The sequence below is a fragment of the Vanellus vanellus genome (assembly GCF_965231255.1).
Source record: "Vanellus vanellus genome assembly, chromosome: Z".
NCBI classification, from domain to species: Eukaryota; Metazoa; Chordata; class Aves; order Charadriiformes; family Charadriidae; genus Vanellus; species Vanellus vanellus.
This window is the reverse complement of record NC_138908.1, coordinates 63413004-63440937: the sequence shown is the minus strand read 5'-3', so window position 1 is coordinate 63440937 and position 27934 is coordinate 63413004. Positions and strand designations below refer to the sequence as shown.

Sequence of the window (27934 nt, the reverse complement as noted above, 5' to 3'; positions counted from 1 at the left end):
TTTTGGTTTTTTTTTAAATCTTCTAAATTCTTATGCTTAAAATAGGGATGGTGTGCAATTTCAAAGCACTGTGGGGTTTTTTTGCATATGTATTGACAATAAGATCTAAAACAAAACTTCCCTTTCTGCTGTCTCCTCTATCCCATCTACTTCAAACACTGCTGTGAATTTCAAGGGCTTACAAGTTAAAAAACAGACAGCATTTGAAAGATTTTACTCAGAATAATCCTTTTTAAAGTTTTTTTTTTAACCAATACTCTTTCTTTCTTACAGAATATCATAATTGCAAGCAGAGTTAACTGGGCAGAAGATCCATCTCTAAAGGCAATTGTCCTAAAGCTTGAAAAAACCATTGATTTTCTGTGAATCAGAAGAAGCAGTGTTTAATTTTACATTGTATATATATAATCATTAAGGTAGTCAACTTGGTAGATTAATATGTATTATTAAGCACACTTAAAGAATTTGAAAATTTAATCTTTGTGGAAGTTGTCTTCTCTAGAGACTCCGAACATGGCCACGCAACTCTTGGAAGCGAAATTTAATTCCTGATACACAAAAAAATTTTGAACAGGTAGCGTAGCTGATGAAACTACCTGAAGAGCCTCTTCATAGCTGCCCTGCCCCAAAAGTTCATTTCTGTCTGAAAGGCAGCAATAACAGAGGAAAGAAGAAAAATCTCTATTTCAAGCTTTTAAGTAAAAGTGGGCTTAAATAAAGGCTCTGCCTTTATTTGTGGAAGGCCCAAACTGGAAAACTTAATTCAGTCTTCAGGGGTTTAATAATAATAATAAAAGGAAATAAAGTGCTATGTGTAATTTTAAACACTGAAAATTTTATACTTTGAATTGTAACAGCTGCTTGTGACTGTGCTATATACTGATTAGTAGCAGTAGGCGCAACCTGCAGATGCCGTCCCATGTTGCAAAATACAACAAACCTCGGGAAAATGCGGGTAAAATGGAAGAGGTGGCTTCATGCTATCGACTGTGTGGCTAGGCAGTATTTTAAATGTTTTTCAAAATATGACACAATTTTTTTATATATATTGACAATTGCATTTTGGCACGCCGTTTGGGCAGAATTGACCAAGTCACGGCGCTGAAAACGTGCCAAAATGTTGTCAATTTTTAATTTGGTAAGTGAACGTCAGCGTTTAAAAGGCGGATGCGGGCGCGCCTTTTTCGAATAAAAGCAAAAACACGGGTTTCCTTGAAACGCTGTTCCTGGTGCGTCGTCGTCGTCCCTCCCCGCCGGGCCACGCCCACAGCGGGCATGGCCACGCCCGTTGTGGGCGGTGCCTCGCCCGCTGTGGGCGTGGCCCGGCGCTGCCCCTCAGGCGCGGGCGGCGGCGGCGCGCGGCGGCAGGGGGTCACCATGGGCAGCAAGATGGCGGCCGCCACTAGGGTCGTTCAGGTAACGGCGGGCGGCCCGGGGGGGAAGGCGGGCTGGCTAGGGCCGGGAGCCCCGTTAGGACGGCGGGCTTCCCCTCGCTTGCTGCCGCCGAGGCCTGGGGCGGCCGGGGCCTGAGGTGCCTCCGGGGGAGGCCGGTGTCCTTGGGGCGGGGGGGCGGGAAAGAGGAGGGCGGGGGGGCCCGCCCGGTGTCGCCGCCGGTCATTTGATGCCGGTTCTCTGGTAGCCCCGCGCCCTATTACGCGCTGTTCAAAGGGGAGTGCTATCCCGCATCTCCTTTCAAGGTGAAGGTGAGGCGCGGAGTCTTCTTCAAAAGAGGCGTCTCAGAAATAAGCAGTGTGGCTTCGGCTACCAAGCTTGATGATGTATAGCGTGGTTTTGGTTTGTTTTTGGGGTTTTGTTTTTTTTTTTTTTGTTTTGTTTTGTTTTGTTTTGTTTTGTTTTTTAATGGAACTTGTCGATCTCGTCCGGCTGGCTGAACAAATACATACAGGCAGAGCCACAGCTATCAATTCCGTGCGCTAAAATGTTACCATTGCATTCGTGTGACTGCGGTGGCTGTTTCTGCACGCGCACAGGCTGATGGCTGTGAGGAAAGGAAGAGATCGCTTATTCCTTGCTCAAGGCATGAGGGTGGAGGAATGCCTTTAAAGGTGAAATTTCTCCTGGGATAAATGTAGTAAGCAACAACATTTTAGCACCTTTACAATGCCATGACTTGGTCAATTTCACCCAAACAGCATGCAAAAATGTAATTGTCAATTAAAAAAAAATTATTTTGTATTTTAAAAAAAACACTGAGTGGCGGTGCAGACGGCAGCAGTATGGAAGTGGTTGTTAAATACATTGCGTGTTCCATTTTATTATTGTGAAGGTAATGTGTGTCTAGAAATATATTTTATTCTCCTTGTTTCTCCTACTGTCTTGCCTTGTTCTAGGTAGTCAAGCCACATACTCCATTAATTAAGTTCCCAGACAGAAAAAGTAGCCCCAGACCTAAAAGTAAGTATTTCCTCTATAGATACAACTTGCACCACATTTCTTTACATTAACTGTTTTATATAAGAGCCAGCATATAATTTTTCTGTTTCAACTATGCAACTCAGCTGATTTTGAGCAGGGTTTCTGAAGCAGTTGTTTTAGATTGAAGATAACTCTTTGACTCTTCCTTTTCAGACTCTATACAGCTGTGGGAATACACGTAATACATGCACATCTTTATTTCTTGGTCAAGGCAGATTCACGAAGAATTCCAGTGTTGTTTTCCTACTTATATGTAATAAGTCCCGTTTATACAAATACTAATATTTGCTTAAAATGATTGTGGCCAAGTCAGTTTGAAGCAGCTTTAGGTATTTGGTGGTATTTGCAGAAACAATGTTGCATTTTCCTCATCTTTTCTTTTTCTAGTTGGCATGTGCGATGTCTGTGGTATTTAAAACCATGATTATAGCTGGGAGAGCCATCCCACTGTACATTTTAAGAAGTATTTCCTTGTGCTACTAATTAATGCTGAGAAAAAAATAATTTCATTGCAATCTTTGACATTAATTTTTGTACCTATGTTGATATCTATAGGATTTTCAATACTGTTACATTTAGACATGAAAGTTATGTGAGTGATAATGTTGGTTTAATGCTCCTTTTGAGTCAACAAAGCATTTGAAATGAAAGTAGATGTCTTAAGAAGTTCTGTTACGTTATTCTCACTTCTTCAGAAATACCATGCCATGTTATTTGTGACAGCATTATCATGTTTGTGATTTAGCTTTAAGTTTAGGTTATCCAGTAACATTACAAAGTGTCTACAGTGCACATCAGCACCACTTCTGATTTAGCGGTGAACTGTTCAGGAACTATTTTCTGTGATAACTTTCTGTCAGAATTCTGTACGTTGTGCACAGTCAGCCCAATGCACCACCTCTCATACCAGTGAACTGCTTTATTAAAGGCTTAAAAACATGTTACTTACCTCTTGTTTATCTCTGCATCAGAAGATTTTTGTGACTGTATCTTTTAACTATGTTAGACTTTCCTACATTAATCAGTTCATTAGTAAATTTCAAGGTTTACCTCATGTTGCTTGAATGCTGTAGCAATAACTGTGTTTCACTGTACCAGACTGTTGCTTTTATATGGTTTTACGTAGCCAAACAGAGCTCTGCAGGTCAAGACTAAACTTTTTGGGACGTGGGTGCTTGAAGGCCAGCCAAATTTTCTTACCATATTACTACTGCGACATGATGGTCTCAAAAAGGAAAGGGAAAAATGTAGTAGAGACTGTATCTGGGCTAAAACAATAACAGTATTAAGTCTGGTACTTTCGAGTCTCAACTTCTGATGTTTTTAATTGGATAATGCATCTACTCCAACTACACTTCCAACTGAAACATGCAATACAGTAAAGTCCTTGGCAAATCTCTAGACATTGTTGTGACCAGCAAAACAATTTTGGAGAAACTGTTTCCTGTTTTTTCACACATGTTATTTCTTGAAACAAAATACTTTGCCCCCATTCAGAATATGCTGGTTCTGATGGGTTGTCTTCCTCCTCACTCCATCTGGGACCTTCCATTGTTCCTGAACCACCCGATCAGCTTGGTTGGGACTTTCAGATACAGTCTTCTGACTGAGAACTTCTGAACATGCCTCTCAATGGTGGTGTGTTTTTTTTTTTTTACCAATGTGGTTTGATCACATTGTGGCGGGTGTCTAATGTCCCAATACTGCCATTGACTTAGACTCACTGTGGCTAAAACTGTCTCTTCTCCTTTGTCCTTATTGGTCTTGTTGGAGGCAGGAGGGAGAGAGGCAGGCAACGCTGTGGTATTTTAACTCCTCGCATTCTTTGATTCATCCAGTCTTGATGCGGCTTATTTTATAACCATGTAGTCCCTCTGTCCCAGCTCTTCTGATGTTGCATCTGTCTTGCTCATTTTTCAGGAGCACTGAGAGGGGCTTCCTGTGGAAGCGTTTTGCTTTATCAGGTGTTTTAACCTTATATATAGAGGTCTGAGTGCTTGTGAAGTAAACATACTGCTGTGAGACTCCGTCCTGCCTGGTGGGGTAATTGCGTACTTCCATTGTAAAATCAGCTGTGGTGGGACAGAGCTAAAGTTCAGAATGATGACTTTGACAACACTGCCCTTTTGTCATCTCTTCTCCTATCCTCAACCTCGAGGCACCTTCTCTAATGTGAATTCCTTCAGCCTAGCTCCTGGCCCTCACCTGTAAAGTACTTCATACACTCCTCAGTCGCTACATTTCATTGACATTGATTGCTGATGCCCAGTATTTGGTGGCCACTCTGCATATCATTAACAAAATTTGGTATGATCCATTTTGTAATATCAAAAATGGGTACAACACTGCATCGCATGTTGTGGCATGTCACAGTTGTGAGCTTCATCTTTCTGTAAGCCTCTACCTCTTTTTTACTTGTCCGTCTTTACAATTGCAGTTAAAAAAAAAGCATAATCTCAGTGGATCTTAGTTATTTATCACAGTTATCTTTCTATGTAATTGTCTCCACACACACATTTATGACACTGCATGCTTTTTCTGCAAGTACAGCTTCCCGGTGAAAAAGCCTTTGTTTGGATATATGCTGATTTATCTTCAGTTTCTACATCAGTATTTCTGCCACTCAAACATGCTTTCTTTTACTGTCAGAATCTTTTCACTATCCTCTTGATCTATTGAACAACAATAAAAACAGGTTGTGTAATTGTTTTAAGTATTTGTTATCATGAAGAAAATTGTTAATAACCGGTAACTTGTATTGGCTGCTCATTAATTAATTTTACAGTCTTGTTGTATCTCTGTAAATGGTTTTGCAATCTGGGTTTCAGTACAGGAGTCTCTACAAGCAAGCGTGCCATCTCTCCATGCTTCAAAAGCACAGGAGTCTGTAGGAGGCAGATCACCAGCCTTTCAGAATATTTCGCCTGTTAGTACAGTACAAGGTATACCAGACACTTCTGAATTAGCAAGAACCTTACCTCAGAAATACAGAAGGAAACTTATGTCAGAAGAAGAGATTGAACTTATTCAAGTAAGTTTCATTTATTGGTGTGTATTGTCTGTATTTACCTAGCATTCAGCTTATTTCTACACCTTCAAAGTTTCAAATCTGGTATTGCATTGTAATTCTCGGTAAGTGTGCGCTCCCAGCTTTCATGGCTTTGATGCACACTACCCAAGCTACAGATTCTTAACACACAAGGTACCCAACTCTTACCAATTAGCAGCAGCTTGTGGTATCGCAGAGTAGAGATGCAGACATGAAACAGACATGCAGATAGCTAGCCATAGTTGATCATAGCCTGCATTGATCACTGTCACTACCTTTTTCATAACAGCTGTTTAATGTGTAATTTGAGTGTGCTGGACCAGAGCCCAGGAGCCTGCTCTTAGACCAGCAAAAGCTATTACCAAGTGACCGAAGTCCAAAATATTTTTCAAAGTAGTTTTTCTAAGTTATCTATTAGTAAGTTAACTCTTCTATTTCTAGCAGTGGAAACATTTTGTTAAACTTAGTAGAGATATTTTCTGCAATATTTGTAAGTATGCCATTGTACATGAAAGGCAAGAAAAACGTGCTTTTGTTCTATAACAATTCTTTGTTGTAGACACTGGTGCTTACAAAGGGAGAATGCACAAAATTTGAAGCACTTGTGAGACAGGTGTGAGATTGAAATGAAAAGACGCTTGCCTAGCTTTGTTAAATGACAAGGACACCTACAGTGTAATCATGTTAGTAGAGGAAATCAGTTTTCCTGCATGTATGTCTATAACAGTGCAACAGAAGATTTGATCTCCATTTTGTGTTCTTTTATGGAATATATTTAGCTGTCTGCTTTTCTTTCACAGCGTGGAGGTCGAGAGTAATTATGGAAGATAGTTCGTTGGCCACCATTGAAGAATGAAGTGTTGTATTCACAATAAAGGCATTTCCTTAATATTAAAAATTATTGTATACTAATAGCTTTAATAAAAACCCATGTGAAGGGTGAGAAGGTTGACACAACACACTATATATTAATTTGTGGTTAAGAAGGATTTTGTGTTGATGGCTAACTAGCAATTGAATGTATTTGATGTCCACACCATTAAAATATTTTTCTAATTAGCCATTTGCAAACTTGAAAATAGAACTGAGTCATTTTATTTTTCTACTTTAAAAGATTTGGGTATCTCATCAGGAATGATTTTATGGGCAGGAAAGGGACACTGAGGTATTTTCAGAGATGGTCAAGACTTTGTGGTTGTTCTGAGCCATTGCACAGCTTTGGTCAGGCAGTTGTGCAGCAGCCGCTTTCCCTGAATATCAGATCTGAGGTTGGGAGCAAAACTGAAAAGGTTATCATAGAAGGGTTTGGGTTGGAAGGGACCATATAGATCATCTAGTTCCACCCCCCTGCCATGGGCAGGGACACCTCCCCCTAGACCAGGGTGCTCAAAGCCCCATCCAGCCTGGCCTTGAACACTTCCAGAGATGGAGCGCCGACAACTTCTCTGGGGAACCTGTTCTGCTGTATCACCACCCTCACAGTAAAGAATTTCTTCCAAATATTTCATCTAAATCTACTCTCCTTCAGTTTAAAACCATTGTCCTTCATCCTATCACTACAATGCCTGATAAAAGAGTCCCTCCCCACCTTTCCTGTAGACCCCTTTAGGTACTGGAAGGCTGCTATAAGGTCTCCCCGGAGCCTTATCTTTTCCAGGCTGAACAGCCCCAACTCCCTCAGCCTGTCCTCACAGCAGAGCTGCTCCAGGCCCTGATCAGTTTTGTGGCCTGCTCTGGACCCGCTCCAAGGGGTCCGTGTCTTCCCTCCAGAGCCGGGCGCGGGTCCTTCATGGGGAGTTTAAACCGTTAACCGTTCCAGCGGACGGCCCCCTGGTCCCAGTTACAGTGACGCACCCGCCCCGAAAGCTCAGTTTCTAACGCGCCGCTGCCGTTCAGCCTTCCCTCGGCGGCCTTCGCGCCGGGGTCTCGGCCGGCTCTCGCGAGGCGCCGCCGGCCGCGAGCGCAGGGGGCGTGGCAAGGGGCGCGGTGACGCCAGCGGCCCCGGAAGTGGCGCGGGGGCGCGGCGCCGGCTGTGTTAAAAGCCCGGTCGCTGGCGGTGCGTCTCTGTCTGCAGACTGGCATTCACCTTACGCTCGCGGTGGCCATGGACGCGCGAGCGCGTGCCAAACGCTATGAGAAGCTCGACTTCTTGGGGGAGGGGCAGGTGAGCGGCCGTTGGGGTAGGGGTGGGATCGGGTCAGGAGGCTGCGGTGAGGGCCTTATTGTGACCGGAGCGGGCCTTTGGGGCTGCCTGTAGCCGGGCCCGGCCCGGTCTCGCCTCGTTGCGGCGGTTATAGGGCGAGAGTGGGGTCGGCAGGGTGAGCAGGCTGTCCCCCGGCAGCGGGCTGGCGGCGGGGGTTGGTGGCCTCCTGCGCCTCCTGAGGGAAGGCCCTGGCGGCGGGCGGTTCGGGCAGGCTGAGGAGCGGGGCTCGGAGGCCGCCGCTGCTGCCGCCGCCTCCGCCACGTCCGCGGCCCCCCGGGAAGGCTGCGCTGGCACAGGCCTGGCCGCTCGTCCGCTGCCCCGATATTCACGCAGGCCTCTGTCTTTCTTCTCAGTTTGCTACTGTTTATAAAGCGAGGGATAAGAACGTCAACCAGATCGTGGCTATTAAAAAGGTGAGTGTTGGAATTTTTTCCCGTTTTGCGATCAAGTGTCTGGTTGCTCTTGACCTGCCTAACGATTTATTTATTTTGTTTTTTACTGACTTAATGGGTAGTAGGAAAATAGATATTCGTGTTTCTAGAGTGTTTTGTTTAAATGATCTAGTTAATATGTCTTTAATACCTTCTTCCCCCCAAGAAGAGACACTAGCTTCAGTCTTACTGCATTTCTGAAGGGTTACCTGGTCTGTAACTTGAAATTTCAGTTATTTGTTAAACAGATTTATTTTTTAAAAAACCCATGCATTTCCAAACTTCAGACTTATTAGTCCGTGATAGGGCTTTTTTTTGTTTTTTTTTTTTTGTTTTTTTTAATCTTCCCTCCTGCTGTGCCCCTTTTCTTTCGGTCCAGGAATGTTACTTCTGATTAAGTTCTTTAGAATTTATGGTAGTGTTTTGACAAAAGTGATCTCAGATCTGCAACTTACCTGTTTGAATGCAAATGTTGAAAACGTCAGTGTAGTCAGAAAGTGTTTCACTTCATACTGTCTGAGGAGATTGCAGGAAGGAAGTTTTTATGTTAAAAAGAGGTGATTAGCTGTGCTTTGTGAGGGATGAAAAATACACATTACAGTGCTTTGGTTAGTTAAAGGTTCTACTTTACTAGACAAGTTAAACCATATCACTAGTAAGTAACTTTGATAAGCTAATATCTTTTAGCATTGTAATACTTTTCCCGTATGGCTTCTACTCATAGCAGCTGTTATGAAAAGCATTCTTGTTTGTATCAGAATATTTTTTTAACTTTTATCAACTGGAAATATCAGAGGCAGGATTCTGGACTTGAAAATTTCAGGGCAGTAGGTGATTGAGATAGAAAGAAAGACTTTAAGGCAGCTCAATTGATACACTAGGCATTACAGTATCATAATTAAGAGTACACTGATTTTACTAGAAACATTCTAAGATGTCTGTCAATTACTTTGCCCTCATTTCTCCCTGGGGACAAGCTTATTAGTGGTATAATAAAGCTTTGTGGCTACAAAGCATTTTATGCTGCCAGTTTGCATTATGTCTGTTTCCAGTGCTGTCATGACTATTTTTAAGCATTTATAAAAGCTAATGCTGTAGAGACAATTTTTTTTATGGGGAAAATAACCACAAAACAACCCCAGCCCTAGCTGGTAGAGGGCTTTGTGGTACTGAAACTCATTCTGTCTTAGAAGAGTTATACTAAAGAATGTATCCCCTACTGTCGAGGCAGATGGCTTAACCTTATATAATATGAAACATTTCTTTTCAGATTAAACTGGGACATAGATCAGAAGCTAAAGATGGTGAGTTTTAAAACAAATTCATGCTGCAGAAGCTGTGCTTTGTTTGCTTTGTTTTTGTAAATTGGTACGCTAATTTCCCACACCACAACTTGTCTGAGAAAAATAAGCTTAACTCTTTTAGTATAAGGCTTAGTGGAGGGTTGCCTCCCAAACTGCAGGGACAGAAAAAAAGCAGCAGAACTATCTGCATACATAGTGAATGTCAAAATATGAGTATGTAACCAGCTAGGTTCTCAATATAAGAGGAATACAAACACAAATACAGCATACAGTAATAAAGTTTACAGCCATGTGTTTGGAATACTTTTCTTGTGTTGATGCATCTCTGTGTCTTAAATATTTAAGACAGGTGAGATTATTTATCTCTGTTTTCAGATATTTCCTTTGTTCTATTTTTGTGATCTATGCTGAGACAAAAGTTAATAAAAACAAGATCTTAAAACTCTTGTCTCTGGGTAGGTTTGTTTTATGTTGAGAAATCAGGTCCATAAATCTGGTCTTTTAATCATGTGCTCTTACCAGCCATGTGCCTTTAGGCATGGATATTGCAAGTAAAAACCCAATAATCCTGGTTGTCTCGTACAGCCTGTGTGGTGCAGTAGAATTTTGTATGTGTGTAGGCTGCTGTCCTTCAGGGATCCTGCATCAGGTTACTAACTTTCCACTGAAGAATCTTTGCTTTCAACTCTCCAATTCCATTCTAAGGGAAGAGGTTTTTAAAGAGAAACTGAGCAGTCATTCCTGAGTCTCACAGTTGAGCTGACTGCCAGAGAGTTGTCATCCATCTGGCCTTAAGTGGACTAATATCCTATAGTGATAGTCATTGCTTCTCGCCTATACATTGTCTAGCTATTGTTCAAAGTTGTTATTAAAAATAATGAGCATGTCTGGTTTCCTTGTGCTATCTGATAACCTGGTGTGCTTTTTTGAATGTAGGGCTTTGCCCACCTGAGAGCAGCCATTGTTGACTTGATTTTAAAATGAGTAATTAAAATAAACAATACAGGAGCATAAAATAATCTGTGTAACTTTGCCTGAACCTTTACTAGAGTCTTATGTGTTGAATCATATCCCAGGTTTTGGGAGAACACTGTTTTTTCAGCTCATGCACGGCTGAAACTGCCTGTGCAACGTACCACAGGAGCATTTGCTTGCCAGTCAGTTTTTGTACAAGCCATATGTACCAGCATTTTTGAAGGAGGAATTGTTACCCTGCAGAAATCATGGTTTGATGCAATGGAGTCAGTGTGACTGCTAGAGTGCACCATCCTCCCCGTGGCTTTTCCTTTGTAAAATCTGGCTATTAAAGGATTCAAGCAAGGGTGAGCAGGTTTTGGCCACTGCACCTTTCATGCCACAGCATGAACATAGAAAAACGTATGTGCCTTGCCTTATTAAATAATGCTACATCAAAAAGAAAAGAGATATATTCATGAGGTTTGTCAGTGTACCTGCCCCTGGAAGTGAGACACATCGAAGAACTGATATTTGCAAGATGTAACTTTTCTTTAAAATAAAACCAAAGCTTACAATACCCTGAAAAAGGTGACTTTTTTTTTTTTTCCTCTAGGCATTTGCTAGAACTTTCCCTTTTTGCCAAAGGGGGGACATGTTGCTTCATAATCTACATCTGATTAATGTGGTTTATTTGCTGTGGAAGAAAGTCTATGTCCACTTCTGCTCTGCAGCAAGTATATCTATGGCGTTGTACTTGTTATTTAACAAGTTGTTGAGGGGTGAGAAAGTAGTTTGTGGTAGTAAATCATCAGTGAGTAACAGAATGAGAGGTTTCTTTGGAGCTTAATCCAAAGTTTTTAATTTTGTTCTGTCTCTCATCTTTTCTTTTTTTTTTTTTTTTTTAATGTAGGGATTAACAGGACAGCCCTCAGGGAGATAAAATTGTTGCAGGAACTAAGCCATCCGAATATTATTGGTGTAAGTAAAATGAATGCCACTTCTAAAATCAGTCCTCAACTACTTTTGATACAGGTTCAAACTGAAATTTAGAATTTGTTGGGTCACGAAGATGCTACTTAATCTTACTTGAGCTATTTTTTCAAGCCCCAAATGGACAGTAAAACAATTGTTACAGCAGAAGACCTATTTCAATAACAAAGACTAAGTAGTTTCTTTTGAGATCCTCTTACTTTTTATCTAGGGGTTAAGTGGATATTAATGGTGGGGAGAATTGTGGAAATTTAGATTACCTGATTTTGCGTCTTTCTGGTATACTTGCAAATGAGTGCAGTGCTGAATTTACCTCATTTGTTTCACATAGAATTGGTGACAGCTGAAAGCAGGCTTTTCTAAGAAATGATAAAGTGGGATTCAAGTGGCTTATTAGGTTTTTAACCTGATACCTAAAACCTCTTTTGGCAGAAGTAAAACTTGTATCTTTTCAGTTGCATTTAGGTTGACTTGCAGCTACAGATACCCAGCTGGAGCTAAAGATATTTTAAAATACGATGGTGCAGAATTTTAGAAAACTGGAAGTATGAGAGTATGCTTCATCATAACATGTTTTGTTTTACAGCTTATAGATGCATTTGGACACAAGTCCAATATTAGTTTAGTGTTTGATTTTATGGAAACAGATCTTGAGGTAAGATTTTTTTTTTTAAATACTTTTTATTTCAGTATCTTCAAATGTTTTTTGAAAATGCTACTTTAACAGGCTTACATTTGCCCATATTAGAAAGGTGACTTTCATTATCTGAGTTTATTAAGATCATGTCTTAAAAGCCGTTTGAATAACTTGACAATTTGTGTGAGTTCTCAGCTGATAATGCCTTTACTTTTAAATACTTGTCAGCATCATCTTCAAGAAACAGGTTATGTTCACCATGTCAGTTTTCTGGGACTCCAGTCAGAGCGTAGAACCTCAGTCATAGATCAGCATCTCAGAGTGCAAATGCTAAGCATAGTATCATCGAACATGTTGAAGTAAGTGTTATACTAAAGTATGCCAAGTGATGAGCTGGTGCTAAAATTGCACACACCTGAACCATTGTTTGAAATGTAACAATGCTAGGTACTTGCAAATCAGCATCTTACAGATGTTTCATTCTCCAAGACCTTAAGTCAGTTTGTCTTTGACGAAGTCTTTGTATGAGATATTTTGATGCAAGATTCTTCGTTTTGGAAGACTGCTAGATGGCAATTCATGTCAGGTCTGTATATGCACACATTACACCTACTCTGGACTGAAATTAATGTAGTTGTTAAGCTAGCTCATTACACATATGCTGTTAAGAACTGGGGCTAGCATTTAAAATACTAAAAGGAAACATTGACAGTCATGCTGAAACCTAGATGAATGCAAGACTGAAATGGTTAGATCATTTTTTCTTGCTAATAGAAGTTAAGTAATGAGTAGACTCTCTGGAGGATTCATTCTGTTTTCTTAGTAGCTATGCAGCATTTAGAGCTGAAGAAGATACAGTGTACAAGGAGGAATGAAATCCTCTTGTACTACATAATGCTGTGGTATGCAGACCATTAAGTGTTGTGGTACCACTCAGGCCACCATTTGGGACTGCAGCCTGTTGTGACTGGACATGTGCTGCATACATGAAATTTTGTGTAATCTTAGCTATTTCGTAAGTTTCAAACGACTTAAGGCTTAGGAAAGGGTATTACTGAACCGGACACTAATATTAACAAGCAAGTTTTGGGGAGTACTGTAGAAAATACCTTCACACAGTATGTTTACGTAGAATTTTAATGTTAAAAATCAAAGAATGTTGACAATGTAAGTAGATTTGTTAAAATATAGTAAAGTGGCCATACCTTATGGTCTTCTTGGAAATAGAAGAGGAAATTGTTGCATTTACAAAGATTAGGTGCGTAGGTTGCACTCAGAAAGAAGGAATAAGTGGGAACACAGTTTCAAGTTTACTGACACATTTATCATTTTTATGTCTATCTCTTTGTCTTTTAAGTTTGGGTATCAACCTGGAACTGAGATAAAACAATAAACTCATGTCCCTGCCTCTCCCTCCCTCCACCCCCTGCCATTTTCTCATTTGCTGATTGTGCAAAGTTTATGTAGACTATCTGGACTCCCAGTTTCAGTTTCTGATCTCCAGAATAGACCTATTGTTCTGGAAAAAGGGTGAGAACAATAGAGAATATGATACTGCCAATTCAAACTTTGTCTTAACTGATGAAATAACTTTTGAGCTGAAAGAATAAAGTTAAATAAGTTAATCTTGCATGGTAAGCTTTACTATCAATCTAACACTTCACAGGTTATTATAAAGGATACGAGTATTGTGTTGACACAATCTCACATCAAGGCATATATGTTGATGACACTCCAAGGATTAGAATATTTACATCAGCACTGGATTTTACATAGGGTAAGCATGTACTAAATTGACAGCCTTTATGCTGTAATGAAAGTTGTGTTTGGTAGAACTTGAGTCTCAAGTCTAATGAAGATAGTTTTGAAGTTCAAATGTTCTTAGTCCGTAAGCATTCATGCTAGCTGTTTTGGAGAGACAATAGCAGTACCAGAAATATTAAGAATTACTAGTGTGGTTATCATTTAGATATTTATGTAAAACTATTTCAAGTTACACATGATTTTGATTAGCACTGTGAATTGGGTCTGGCTAGGATGGATTTAACTTTGTTCACAACAGCCCATATGGTGCTGTGTTTTGGATTTGTGCCTAAAACAGTGTTCATAAACCATTTTTTTGGCTGTTGCTGAACAGTGCTTGGGCACTGTCAAGGCTTTCTCTTTTTCCCCACTCTGCCCTCACCTCAGTGAGTAGGCTAGGGGTGAGCAAGAAGTTGGCAGGGGGCACAGCTGGGACAGCTGACCCAAGTTGGCCAGAGGGATATTGCATGCCATGTAACATCATGCTCAGCAATAAATACTGGGGTAGAGGAAGAAGGGTGTTTTTTGGTTTCCAAGGTGGCTGTTGCTTGGAGACTGGCTGAACATAGGTCTGCTTGTGGAAGGTGGTGAATGATTTCCATTGCATTGCTTGTTTGCTTGGTTTTTTTCCCCCTCTCTCCTTCACCCATTAAACCACCTTTATATTGTTCCCGAAGTTTTCTTGCTTCTGCTGCTCTTGTTTTCTCCCCTATCCTGCTGGGCAGGGGTAGGGGGTGGGATGAGAGAGTGAGTAGATATCTGTGTGGGTTCTTCACTGCTGGCCAGAGGTCAACCCACAGCACACTGTTACTGTATTACTTCCATGGTTTCTACAGTTATTTGAAGCATTTGCAAGATTTTCTTATTATTCATTTGGTAATTCTGCAGTTAAGACGGAACTGTTGTTCCTGCAGCTAAGCTAAAAGCTATGGAGGCAGGTGTTTTTTTTTTTTTTTTTTAAACTCTGCAGCTTAAATATGATAATATTCAAAAGGGTGTGTTTCACTATGATTTTCATGTGTGATGAAATACTTGATTTCCTGATTTTTATTTTTTTTTTTTAGTTTTTTTCCTCATAATGACTTACAATAGAATCAAAAGCCTGCATTTTAGAATACTGTTATGATACACCTGCCAGGAAGTTCATTATATGTCTGTTTTTATCAACACTGACAAGATTAATTCTCTGTTTTCTGTGCTTACAGGATCTTAAACCAAATAACTTGCTGTTAGATGAAAATGGGGTTTTAAAATTGGCTGACTTTGGCTTGGCAAAATCTTTTGGAAGCCCAAATAGAATTTATACACACCAGGTAGTAACAAGGTAAGTCATTCTGTTTTGTTTCTTACATAGTGATTGTGTAGCTGTTTTGCAGTGTCTCCTGAAATATATGTCAAATGAAAATGTTCAAAATTTGGCATCTAGCTCATGTGATACGGCTGTTAGTGGCAAGACCTTCATAAAGAAAGCACAAGAAGGCATTGTTTATCAAAGACTCTGTAAGAACTGCTAGACTATGCACCCATGGGAGTTTTTCTGGGATATGGCACTCTTTTGAAATGCATGGAAATAATATGAATCTGCCTTGTAAGCCTGGCTTTCTGAGCAAGACCGCTGTTACTTATGTTAATCATGAAACCTAGATTTGTAGCTAGTCACATTATCTGTTAAGAGACAAAAGCTTGAGCCAATTAAAATATTTATTAATGTTGTTTATGCCATGCTTATTTAAGGCATGCTTTAAAAAGCAGGACTGCAAAATATGCAAGGTATTTCCTTTTGTCTGCTGTAATGCCAAAACTACTAAGGCAAAGCTGGTAGCTTAACACCTCTATTCAAAAGGCAAAAATGGTACACTAGTTTGAAATGCAGCATGTATCAGCTCATTGCATTGAAATTGATTGTTCTTAGGCAGTAGAAATAGCTGTTTTAAACAACTGTCAAGGTTCATTTTGCATAAAACTAGCCTCTATACTTGGGCTTGTTTGTACGGAGATTTTTGGAAGCTGGAAGGAATTCTGTCATTTCTTTAACATAAATTTTAAAGAAAACTTTGGTTTAAAACATGCAAATCTGCCTGTTAAATACTTTTTCCTTGGCACATCTGCAGTTCTGTTGCTTGTTAATCAGCTGGGTTGAAACTGTAGTTAATTTGGGGTTATATGTGACACTGTGGTAAGGAATGCACAATTTTGTTCAGTCTTTCTTAAATAAAATGCTTTGCTGGGTAGAGTACAGCTCTTCAGTGTCTGAAAAACATATAGGCAGGAGCAGTATCCTCTTTGTAGTTCTTGTATCGCTACAATATACAGCACTTGACATAAGCAAAGCTGGGCGGTTTTCCCAAAATGTGTTTTCTTTTCAGGTGGTACCGAGCCCCAGAACTATTGTTTGGTGCTAGAATGTATGGTGTTGGAGTGGACATGTGGGCTGTTGGTTGTATTTTAGCTGAGTTGCTCCTCAGGGTAAGTCTTCAAATGTAAGCATTTTGTATTTGCTCTTCAGTGCATTACAGCTCTGTATGTGGGCTTCCTCTCTCCTGCTAACAGCAGCAGATGAAGGCAGGTAGGCTATTTTAAGAAAGGAAGAAGAGAAAGGGAGAAAAAGCTTCCAAAAGCTTGCTAACTCTAAGGAAAATGAAGTTTTGGAATAGACCGAGGTTCTATAAGCATCACAGTCATTGGAAGTCTTTAAAAACATCTGGATAAAAAAACTGCAACAGACTGTCACAATCTTGCCTTGAGGAAGATCAAGTAGATAACTAACTCCTCCAGTCTTCTGAGTGTTATCCTTTCACGCAGGCTTCTATTAGTTTTCATTTGCTATCCTTCTAGAAATGTGACATCATAGATACATGCATACTCTGTCCCTTATACGTTGTCCCCCAATAACTGAAAATAATTATCACCAGTACTGTAATTGTGGGTTTATTTATAATAAGCAGAAGACTGATGTTCTAAGCTGTGCTTAGTTGACAATACTGGAATGAAGCTGAAGGTTAACATCATGCTAATCCTGTGCCACCCCTGAGTATAATACACAGATCCTTAAGTATGTTATACTCAAGTAGATCATTTATTATGCAGCTCTTTGGAGCGGACATGACAGTGTGAGGTGGGGAGTGGAGGGTAGGGGCACAGACACAGCTGAAAGTATAAAAGTAGCCTGTGGTATAATTAATCTATTATCCATGAGTAAGTGGCTTCTCCTTGATTTTTTGCGCTGTACTCTGAATGTTTGTGTCACCCTGTGGTGAACCAGATTGCAGAACTGGTGTGTCTGAAAACACCTTGAAAGGAATCCTTTGCCTTGATTTATCACACAAACAGTTGTGCTGGTACAATTTGGCAGTTCAGAAGTGGAAATGTACAGTGGCTGTTTAACCAGCACTAGTGGTGTGTACATAAATATGCACTAAATCTGCTAACGTCGGATAAACTCAAGGAAAGTCATAATGCAAATAAGTTATTGAATTCTGCTGATTCTTTGGTTTCTCACAAAGCAGAAAATGTGTTATGGTTCAGTTTTATCGCTGTGGTAGTTTTAAATGTATCTGTCCTTTTTCTTCCTGAGTGTTCTGGGTTGAGGGACAGTGCAACTTCTGGAGCTTTACAAAAGCAGTTTGTGTTCAAGGGGCTTTCTTGACACCAAAATTTAGTACACTGCCTAGTAGGGATGTTCATGACAGTCTTTCTGTTCTACTTAGTTAAATATGGCCTCTAATTCTTTGTAATTTTGCTTTGGTCACAAAGTTCCTTTTTTATTGCATTGTGTGCCTGATGTGCAAGCTACAAGTTGAACTGGGCAAATATCCCCTTTTTTTATCTTCTGCCTAGTTTAAATTAGATGTGACACTAATTAGGCAGTTTCTGTTCTAGTGGGTCAGTACTCACTTTCATGCTGTGATCTCATTCCATCAGTCTTAATTGCTGCTTGTGTAATCCAGTTACAATTCACTTTAAATGTTTTGAATATATATAAAACCTAACTCCAGGAAGCAGATGACGGAAAGATCACTGTGACCAACAGACTTTAAACTGGAAACTGAAATGTAAAATCTCCTTTCTTGTGTTTTAGTTATTTTACACTGATGCGGTGATTTAATCTTATGTTTAGCTCTCTGCTATCAAGTCAGTGATATCAAGCCTGAATTGCAAGAAACCTTCAGAATCTATTTGGACATCAGTAGAAAGCCTCAAATATTCAGTGTACCTCTTTGTGTGCAACTGGTATAGAAAGATGTTTTGCACTGCAATTATGAGGGATAGCTCAAAGCTCCTCCCTAGAATTGAAGTTCAGAAGTAAATTCAATCACATGCTGTTACTTTCTTGCAGGTTCCTTTTTTGCCTGGAGACTCTGATCTTGACCAGCTGACAAGGATATTTGAAACATTGGGCACTCCAACAGAAGACCAGTGGCCTGTGAGTCCTTTTGTTTAACACACTGACCTTATATTTGTTTAATATGACTGATTTGATACTCTTTATTTTAGCTTTTGAAATTAAATTAAAGGGTATATCAGAATACTACTTCATCTCACAAAGCGGAGGATAAGCAGCTCAGCTGTTTCTCTTGGTAAATATCTGATCAATGTAGCAGTGTTGTTAGCATTTAGCAAACTTCCTTGTTTCTTTTCTGTGTGTATCCAGTTTACCATGTCTATTGGTATGAAATTATGGTTGTTGCTTAGTGCTCTTGAGATGCTTGATTAATTAGTCTGCTTTAACCTGAAAGGCTTTCATCACTTTCAGAGGTAGGAATAATTTGTAGGGACTTAAGTTGGCCTGGATAAGTCATAGTTTTGGGGTACAGGAAGAAACACCAGACCAACAGCTTTAGGGACTGGAATTCAGGAATTTACCTCAGAGTAACTGTACTCTAACAAATACAAATTAGTAGCAGAATTATCTCTGAAATGACGGTGAATTCAGTAATTCACTAATACCAGGCCAAACTAGTGTCAATGCGCACAATGACCTACCTAACCATAGTTAACAGGTAAACTGACAGGAAGCAGGGCATAACTTCTGATGAGTGACTTGGACTTGCAGATGGGCATGAGGAGTTCTGAATTCCCTGATCAGACTGTCCTCTTTTGTAGTTAAATTGTAGAATCACTCTCCGGACTTGTTAACCAGTTATCACATCCCACCTCTGCTGTCCTTCTGTGCTGTGTTTCCTTTGTGTGAGTGGTGCTTGGATGCTACCTTAAGCAGTGCACAATCACTGAATGGAGCTGTAGCCATATATGGTGTGTGGTCACCATATGGAGGAGAAACTGTATAAGGTGGTATCAGTCCCACAGGTTCACCCCTTTCTTACGTGACTCTGTAGGGGAAAGGGTGGTTGTCTTGCCATGACAGCATAAGGCCAAGATCAATATTGACACTGGCATACAACACTCTGTTGATCCACTGATGTGTTGGTCCCTTAACTGATATAGAGGTATCTCCCATTTGAGTTGTTTACAATCCCACAGTTAACTCTGACATTCTGTTCTTCAGTTATGGAGGTATAATATAGTCTTAAGGAAGGACTCCATACTGGGGAGCTGTGGGGCTTTCCTCCTACCAGTGTTAAAGTAGCAAGGTTCCGTAAGCCAGGTTTTCCCATTTGTCAGTGCAATTTGAATACATTCGGTTCACTACGTTTGAAGATGTTTTCCACAGTGTGCTGCAACCTGGGCTAAAGCTTTAACAGTGGGATAACTCCCAACGCTTTTGTAACCAGTGAGCTATAGTGGTGGTTCCACATTCCAAGCTGCAGGTTTGGGCTAAGGTTTCCTCAGTTTCATCTTCTACTATTGGGCTGCAGTCAGCTTATCATGGATGTCAGTGTCAGCTACCACTTCCACCCCTCTGATTGCAGCAGTGGCATATGCTCAGTCACTCCACCTAGTTTCAGCCATGGGGTGAGCAGAATGGGATCAGCATGGCCCACAGCATGTGCATATGCAAATATCTTCCCAAAGGAGGTGGCCCATCATTTCTGTGGTAAGTGTGTGGAAGGAGCACGCTTTCCAAGAGGGAGAGCTACCAGGTGCACATAGAACAGTCCACGGGTCAGATGGTTTGGGCAGAGGAGCGAATGGCTAAGCAAAGGGCCAGAAGTTTTCGCTGTCTGGGCAGTACCATGGCAACTGGCCATAACTATTTGGCCGTCACTGGTATAGACAGTGTTGTCACACCCCAAGCAGGCATTACTGCAAAGGATTGCTGAGCCATCAGTAAACCAGGCACCCTCCTAGGGGATGGTGAAAGACTTTAATAGGCAGATCTGAGTGATCATTTGTAGCTACAAGAATAGGAGAGGTGAGGTGGGTGAGAATAGAACTGTTTGGGCCTGAAGGTTGGGCTGCATCAGTGATGATGGAGATACCAAGAACCCAATGTGAGTGTCAGTGGATTGAGTTCATCCTTCAGGGAAAGGAATATTGGGAAGTATGTCATGAAGAATAGGGTGCAAAACCCTAAGTGTAAGGGGATGATCCCCAAGGTGTTTGTCAATGTCCAGAAAGGTAAGAAAGGTGTCAAGTAAAGCATGCCCACATTCACAGTACAAGGCTTGTGCATCTTGCCACCCCTTACTACCAAAATGGAATTGGTTTAGGGGTAGGGCCTGTGGAACCTTTTTCCTGGAACAGCCTCCACTTCTGATGCCTAAAAGACAGTCTGTATTTTGGCTGGAATTTGTAGTCAGATTCCAGACCCTAAAGCGAGTGTCTGGGCTTCTGATTCTGAAATTTGTGTGGTATGCCACTTCATATTTGCAAGCCAGGCTAAGTAACACCAGTAACGGATTTGCAATAGCACTTGCTTAGTTTGGCTAGGTGTATGTTTGTGAAAGGGCATGTAGCAGTACTTGGCATGTAGCAGTACTTGTGATGCCTCCATTAGCATCATACTCGGTTTCAGTAATTGGTGGGATTCAGAAGTATGGTTGGGCTTCAAGAATTTGATGTATCATTGTTTGAATCCAAATCAGACCAAATATTTCGTTCCCAGTTGTCTTGGTCAATATATAAAGTGTTATGTGTTTTTTGTATCAGAAACTCCCTTTTCTATGGCTTCCAGCTGCCAGTCAAGATTTTGTTGGACAGGTGCTGCCACCAGGGGAACCACAGTGCACTCTAAATTCTCCATGCAAGCCTGCATGCTTTTAACACAGGCAGTGAGAAGAGTCTTGTCTTTCAATGCAGGCTAAGCATCCTGCTGGGCTTTGAGGTGATTCATTTTGTAGGGAGACAGCTTGGGCTTTGGCTGCATTCAAATGGTGCTCAGTATTTCTGAAACAGTGAGCAAAGAGAAATTGGCAGAGTAACTTCCCCTTCATGTTTTTCTGTTTCTGAATTTCTCTAATTAAAGTAGCTAGGGAAAAGGGAACAGGTACTTCCTTTCATCAGAGAATCCAGTGTCTATGAGCAGGGCAAAATAACCAAATAGGGCACCCACTACAGGGTTGGGGCAGGTAACGATCCTGTGTACCATATCAGTGACCAAGTATTAGCAGGGTCTTTTGAAATGTAACTTTCTTCTGCTGAAAGACAGCCATATGAATTCCCTTTCTGTGAAAAGCTGAACTCTTTCTAACTTGAAAAACATACATGCCATTTTTGTCTTTGCAGGGGATGACAAGTCTTCCAGATTATGTCACATTTAAGTCTTTCCCTGGGATGCCACTTCAACATATCTTCAGTGCAGCTGGTGATGATTTGCTCAATCTTCTGCAAGGCTTATTCACTTTTAATCCTTGTACGAGGGTTACAGCCACTCAGGTATAGTACACTTTCATTATGTCCTAATGTTCATTACCCTACTATTAATATCAGATAAATGTGCTTTGAAGACAGTAAGCCAAGTTTGGCGTGAAAGGTCATATAGTTCTGTCTGTGAAATACTAGAAACGTATTTCTGTTGTTTTACAGAGAGAACTCTTAAAGGCATGAACAATGCTGACTGATCATCTCCATTCCCAATGCAGAGCAAAGGTAGACAGCTACAAGGCCTTCAGACAGTCATTATATTTTAAATTCAAAATTCAGTCACTTAAAGCTTGAAACATGGTATATCTCATTTCCTGGTTTTGAAATATCTTTGTCCTCAATTCATTCAGTCTCTTCTGAGACTTTTTTGATTCTTTTTTAACATGAAATTCTGTCGTGATTTAAACGAGCGTTCTGATCTGAGTATCGTTTTCCATTATAGTTGGGTAAAACTGATCTCAATTTCACTACTCCTTGATGGGGACAAGCGAAGGACTTCGAATGAAAATCTTGCAGAATGTTCTAGTTCAGAATATTGATTTCTGCTGTGAGGAAGATACAGCGGTTGGCAGTTTCAAAACTGTATTTCTGTCACACTGTTAGGGAAGCATGCAAGAAACAGAGCTGTCCCCTTAAGGCCAAGACTCCCTCATTGCTTGTTAGACAAGGCAGGTTCTAGTCCAGGAGATTAGTGCATGTACTACATATCTTTTTACTAGAAGACTTTTTCAGAGCACATTCAGGTTTTTTTGGTCACTGTCTTTTAAGAAATTTCAATATAAGTTTCCAAATAATTACTTCTGCTATGCTTGGGACATTTTTTTGTACTAGTTCGTACATATGAAGTCGTTTTACAGCTTGTATTGTAGGATGGTGACTTGAATATTGTTTCGTATGTAACATTTTTATTGACAATGCCACAGTTTAAGGCAGGAAGCAACTTGCACTTAACTGTATTGGTTTGATTTATAGCTGGCATTGAATACGGTATAACCAACATAAGCAAGATTAATGGTTATCTAAGAGAAGCTTAGCCTCTTTTCCTTAACCACAGATTATGGAAGCTGTGGAATTCCTAAAATTTAAAGTAGAGTATGTAATTCCACTACATGAAATTAACCCTGCTCCCTCGTATCTGTCTTCTGCTCTAATTCAAACTACATTTTTCTCACAGTTTACAGTGTAGAAACATTTTGGGGAAAGACCTATCGTAAAAGCTAGCAAAATGTATGGTGTCCAGGTCCTGGATCTGAACAAGACTTAAGAGATACTCTTTTAATCTTTCTTCCTAGTTTCCTCTTTATGCTCTTGTCTCATCTGTCTATTCAGAATGTAAACTCTTCAGAGCTAGAAACTTGCTGTTTGTGCAAGACCTCCTGTACAAGAGCTAGTCTACAGTTTTGTTAGGATGTCTGAGCACTAGTTAAAAATAACAGCACACAATTATCTCTTGACTTACAAATCAAAGTGCTGTGGCAGTCATTGAGAATACAACATCTTGATTTGTCCCAAAGCCACCTTCTAGTATAAAAGCGCCCAGGTAGTTTTGAAGTCACAAACACAAGTCCTTTTATTTCATTAGGACCTCTGCATAGATGGTGTTCTGACACTTGGTTATTTTTCTTCCATTATCGTTAAGGCATTGAAACAGAAGTATTTCAGTAACCGACCAGGACCTACTCCAGGAAATCAGCTGCCAAGACCCAACTGTCCTGCAGAAGCTGTAAAGGAGCAACAAAATGCACTTTTAAATTTAAAAAGGAAGAGAACAGAAGGAATAGATCAAGGTAACCTCTTAATGTTTCATCTGTTTTAAAACAGGAGCTACATGCTCAGAGAGAATGTGATACTTCAGTGTTTCAGAACAGAAACTCTCTGAATGGACTACATCCCTGGGCACCAGCTGAAGCCCTTTAATGATTTATGTTTTAGGATAAATGCTTTAGGGTGAAGATGACGCGTAGTTCTGTTGTTTAACTTCTATGTGGAGCATCCAGTTTTCCCCAGACAGTAGCATTTGCTTCATTTCTTCATGGCAAGAAAAGCTCTGAGGACTCGAGACCTATCTGATGCTAAATTACTCATACCTTCTAGTAGAGAGGCAAATACTGGTTCTTAAACTTTGAGTTGGTCTTAACAGCTGTAATATGCTACATAGCAGCTGTCAGGTTAGCACCAGCATTTTGTTACTGCCAGTGTGAGACTGTTTTGATACAAGTATGATATCTTTTTGGAATGGAGATGCCTCCAGGAGAGTGCATTTTCTCTTTAATTCAGAGAGACAGTTACATTATTACAGTTTAACTTCTTAGGTACGTTGACCTATTGTTTCTTACTTCATGTCAAATTAAATTAGCTTAAGATTCTAATCTTAAAGAAAAATTTAATCAGTTGGCTATTTGCATGCTCTCTGCTGGCCACAGTACCATGAGTCAACTGACATGTGGGAACTTGTCAAGTTACCATAGCTTATGTAATTAGTGTAAGCTTTTTAGCTCCTTTTGCAATATAATGTGAGGGTCTGTGAGTAGTATTGTGGAGTACATGCCCTAAAATATGCCTGTTAACTAAAGGACAGGAAGGAGGAAGAAATGCTTCCTTCGGTCCTGTGATTTAACTATTTGAAGTTTTGTGTTTGCCAGTGAGCAGAGTTCCCAGAGCAGTATTAAGCTAGAACACTAATTGCTTTAACATCTTTCCTGAAGTCTCATCTTCAGCAAGAGGAAATCAGATGTGTGGTAAACGCCAGGAATGTTGAGATTGGCTGTAACTAAGGCATTTAGGATGTCAGCGTTACTTTTTGAGGCATTTTGAGTGTCAGTATGAAAAGCACTATAGTTTCCACTAAGTGCTTCTTGAAGCATATCAGAAAATCCATTATGTTCTGTTACTGTCTTAGCTGGGCTGCAGAACCTGAGGGTCTCAAAGGTAGATTCCCTAGTGCCAACCAACATTAAAAGGAGAGAGCCAATGTTAGACCTAGTAAATCTGCTACCCTGGATTTCATTTGACATTCTTACATGGTGTTACTGTCTAAAGTTAAAAGCTGAATATTGGTTTGGAAGAACAATCCTACAGTCTTCATTTAAATAATATTTGAAGCACAGGATGGTTTTATTGCTATTGAGGGTAGAAATGTGCAAAAGTAATTTTCAAAGAAAAGTAAGTTGCATCCCTGAAATTCCTAGGCTGGCCTGTGCTATCATTTTGCACAGTATGTTCTCTTTTCTTTTGCCCTGTTGAGGTAGCACCCTGGAATTTGGAAGAATGGACTGAGTAATTCCTGATGGGTACTTTCTTATAAAATGTTGTCACTGGGGGCTGGCTGCCAGGAGAAAGAATTTATGCCATTTATGTAAGTGCTGCTTTTCCATGAGAACAAAACACTGCAGCCTGTGAGGTGTGTTCACCAAACTTTAACGTGCAGCAGCTGTACTTCTCAAAAAACAGCCCCTTAATTGTCAGGGGAAATCTATCACTAGATGGATGACTGCCTGTGAAAAGTATTAAGCATGCATCATTTCTAGCTATTGCTACCACTTATTTCTGATCAGTGAGGTATGTTTAGACACAAATGCTATGATATCATCATTGTCCATCTTGTCCACTCTAGCAAACATTTAATCAGAAACAGGACGTCTTTCCCAGGACACCAATTTCTAGTCACATTAGCCTGCATTTCTGTGGAGCCATAAGTTTGCAAAACAGTGTATAAAAGATACAGCACTAAACTTTTTCCTGAGTTAACGTAATTTGGGGAATGTGTCTAATTTCAGAACTGTTATACATTGGTTTGGGGAAAAAAAATACCGTTCTGTTCGTATCTAGGGTTAAGAATGTGTATTGTTTAGGCATTTGTTTAAAGTTCATGGGTGTGATTCAATGTCAGTGTATTTTAGAGAGCTCTGCCTATAGGGCAGGCAAAAAAAGTTGGATCCTTTCATAGTAAGCTTCATATCCATCCGAGAAGACAACTATGGTTTATTCTACCTACATTATAAATAAGTAGATTATGAAGAAATGAGAGGACAAGATCTGGAATGGAATCATCTCTACAGTTTATACTAACAAAGACATGGTTAAAGAATGAGGCAGAGACTAAAAGGGCTATTACTTCCTGCAGATGGCTTATTGCTGGGTAGTGACAGTATGTAAGAAGTCATTAATAGTTTGTGTGGTGGGACAGGGTTAAGCCTTAGAATAGCATGCCTTTCTTACATTTAGACGAAGAATTACCTGGCTAGCTTTTTATACTAACAAAGAAAAATACTTACATGTATCCCAAATGCAATTAACAATTATAGAATTTGGGACTCATTTGGAGTACGTATACTCATTCAGGTGGGCTTTGATTCTAGCACTCTTTCATAGATTCATTGGGAAAAGTCATCATACTTACTGCTGCAGCAAACAGCATTAACCAGCTCAGAGTAGATGTATCTCAAGAATAGTATCAAATGAATACTAAAATCTTGAGGAGGGGGTCAAACCCCTTTACTTTGGTAACAATGTGATTTACACTTTTCAGGATTACCAAAAAAATTGATTTTTTGATTGCTGTGGATGGTGGATGAAAATGGCCCAAGTCCCAACCATTGAAAAACGCTGTAATAGTCACTGGATGGTTATTTTTTAATATGTAAAATCTGAATTTAATATTTTCTTGCTGAAACTGAGGTTTATTAACCCAACTTTTTTAATAAAATTTTTAAGCAAAACAAGAAGATTCCTTTCTCTGGTTTACTGTCTGATTACTTTGACTCATGCTTTGAGGTGGTAACTGTCAAAAATGCTTGCTGGCTACAGATTTACACATACTAATTTTGCAGAACCCTTATGCTGAATCACATGCTATTCTATACAGATGCACACTCTAAGGAAGAAAACTGCAAATACTGCCTTCTCACATGGAGCTTAGATGTACATATGATTGTCTGCCAGGCTTGTAATAAATGTTGAAAAAACTATATTGTTATAAGGGAAAGGCAAGATGCTTTTTTGTGCCAGTTAATATGCCAGAGTAATAACAAATGAGTTTGCATGTGCTCTCTCAGCATGTGTTAAGACTTTCCGAGGACACATCCACTATATTGAAAACAGTATAATGCACAGATTGAATGTGAAGTGTTTGCATTTTTGCAGACTCCAGTCTTCCAGGAGAAATTTTCTGAGAGCATATAAATACTGTTTCCTTCACAGCCTCAAGATTGCAATGAGATGGAGGGAGATGGAGCTGGGAAAACTATACCAGCCCTCCTGTCAACCTGTGGCTGTTGAACAATTCATAGTGCAGATACTGGGCTCAGCTCTGCCTGATTTCCAGCATGGCTGTGTTGCAGAGTGGCTGTTGGGTAACCAAACTTCTGCAATGGAGAGAAACAAGACAGTAGGTGCTGTTGATGCAGCTTAACCACATGCCCACCCCTCTTGTGCACTGGATCTCAGGGATACCTGGTGAGCCATTGTCATTTTCCCACCAGTGAAAAGCTTTCTCCATTCTGTTTGCTAATGTATGTGGCAAGTGTACTAGCCAACAACTTTAAGACTTGTGGAGGAAGAGCGACCACCTCCTTGCTTCTGTGTTACTTCATTTAACTCCTACCTTGAGCTAATGTGAAGTATGCTGGCCTTGTAAGGGAGAACAGTTACTAGTCTCCCAGTACCCTGCTGTGCTCTGTATTACAGATTGTTGGCAGTTGAAGATTGTTTCATTTTCCTACTAAGATCTAATTGACAGTGTCGAGAAAATGTTTTTCAAATAACATTAGTTTTTTTACTGTCGGTGTAATCAAACATCATCCTGAATGCAGGCTGGGGGATTAAGACAACTGCAGTCCCACTACTCATGGGCATATGTACAAAAATATGCTAGGGAAGAGAGGGTTAGGAGTAGTGTAAACTTTTTTGCATTGAACTTACCTAGGGCAGCATTCTGACTGGACTTCAAAGCCTGGAAATATCAGCTCCTGAAATAGATACTGGGTTTTTCAGTGAGTATCCTAACTATTGGGTATAACAAATACAGTTTGTATGGCAGCGACAATTGTAAGTATTTTGTCAGCTCTGCTTTGAGAGTAACACCATTTCCTTCTTGTCAAATGCTGCCTGTGCCTAGATGATAGCCTCCCCTGGAGGAAACCTTTTCCAGTAGAAATAGTAGCAATTCTCCAAGCTCCTACTGGTAAAAGCTGTAGAGTAGGTTCTGAGTTAGATGAGCAGTCAGTGTTTGAATGTGTAGAGCACAGTTACCATGCTCTGTAAGAGTGGGGTTGAAGAGAGGTGTCCTGGTTCCGGCAAGGATGGGGTTAATTTCCAAGGAGCCGGCAGGGGAGGCACGTATTCCATACCACGTGACCCATG

General features: G+C 40.3%; 1 protein-coding gene across 4 annotated transcripts; it reads left to right on the top strand.

The window, feature by feature from the left end:
- Positions 1–1304: 1304 nt before the first annotated feature.
- CDK7 (cyclin dependent kinase 7) lies at positions 1305–26939 on the top strand. Of its 4 annotated transcripts, XM_082498071.1 has the most exons (14): positions 1305–1416; positions 2352–2415; positions 5265–5467; positions 8042–8101; positions 9390–9423; positions 11291–11358; positions 11957–12025; positions 13674–13784; positions 15016–15134; positions 16177–16276; positions 18147–18233; positions 21437–21586; positions 23214–23361; positions 26103–26335. In XM_082498071.1, exons 1-14 carry the CDS (start codon positions 1378–1380, stop codon positions 26126–26128), a joined length of 1278 nt encoding a protein of 425 aa, XP_082354197.1. In that variant the 5' UTR covers positions 1305–1377; the 3' UTR covers positions 26129–26335. The 4 variants fall into 4 exon arrangements, with proteins under 4 accessions (XP_082354197.1, XP_082354199.1, XP_082354198.1 ...); XM_082498073.1 differs by lacking the exons at positions 1305–1416; positions 2352–2415; positions 5265–5467; positions 26103–26335 and adding exons at positions 7525–7649; positions 26774–26939; XM_082498072.1 differs by lacking the exons at positions 1305–1416; positions 2352–2415; positions 5265–5467 and adding an exon at positions 7525–7649.
- The last annotated feature ends 995 nt before the right edge of the window (positions 26940–27934 follow it).

Coding starts and splice junctions, on each gene's coding strand:
- CDK7 (XM_082498071.1), top strand. CDS start 1,378: ATGGGCAGCAAGATGGCGGCCGCCACTAGGGTCGTTCAG. Junction 5,468..8,041: donor AAGAGATTGAACTTATTCAA/GTAAGTTTCATT, acceptor CTTTCTTCTCAG/TTTGCTACTGTTTATAAAGC. Junction 9,424..11,290: donor TAGATCAGAAGCTAAAGATG/GTGAGTTTTAAA, acceptor TTTTTAATGTAG/GGATTAACAGGACAGCCCTC.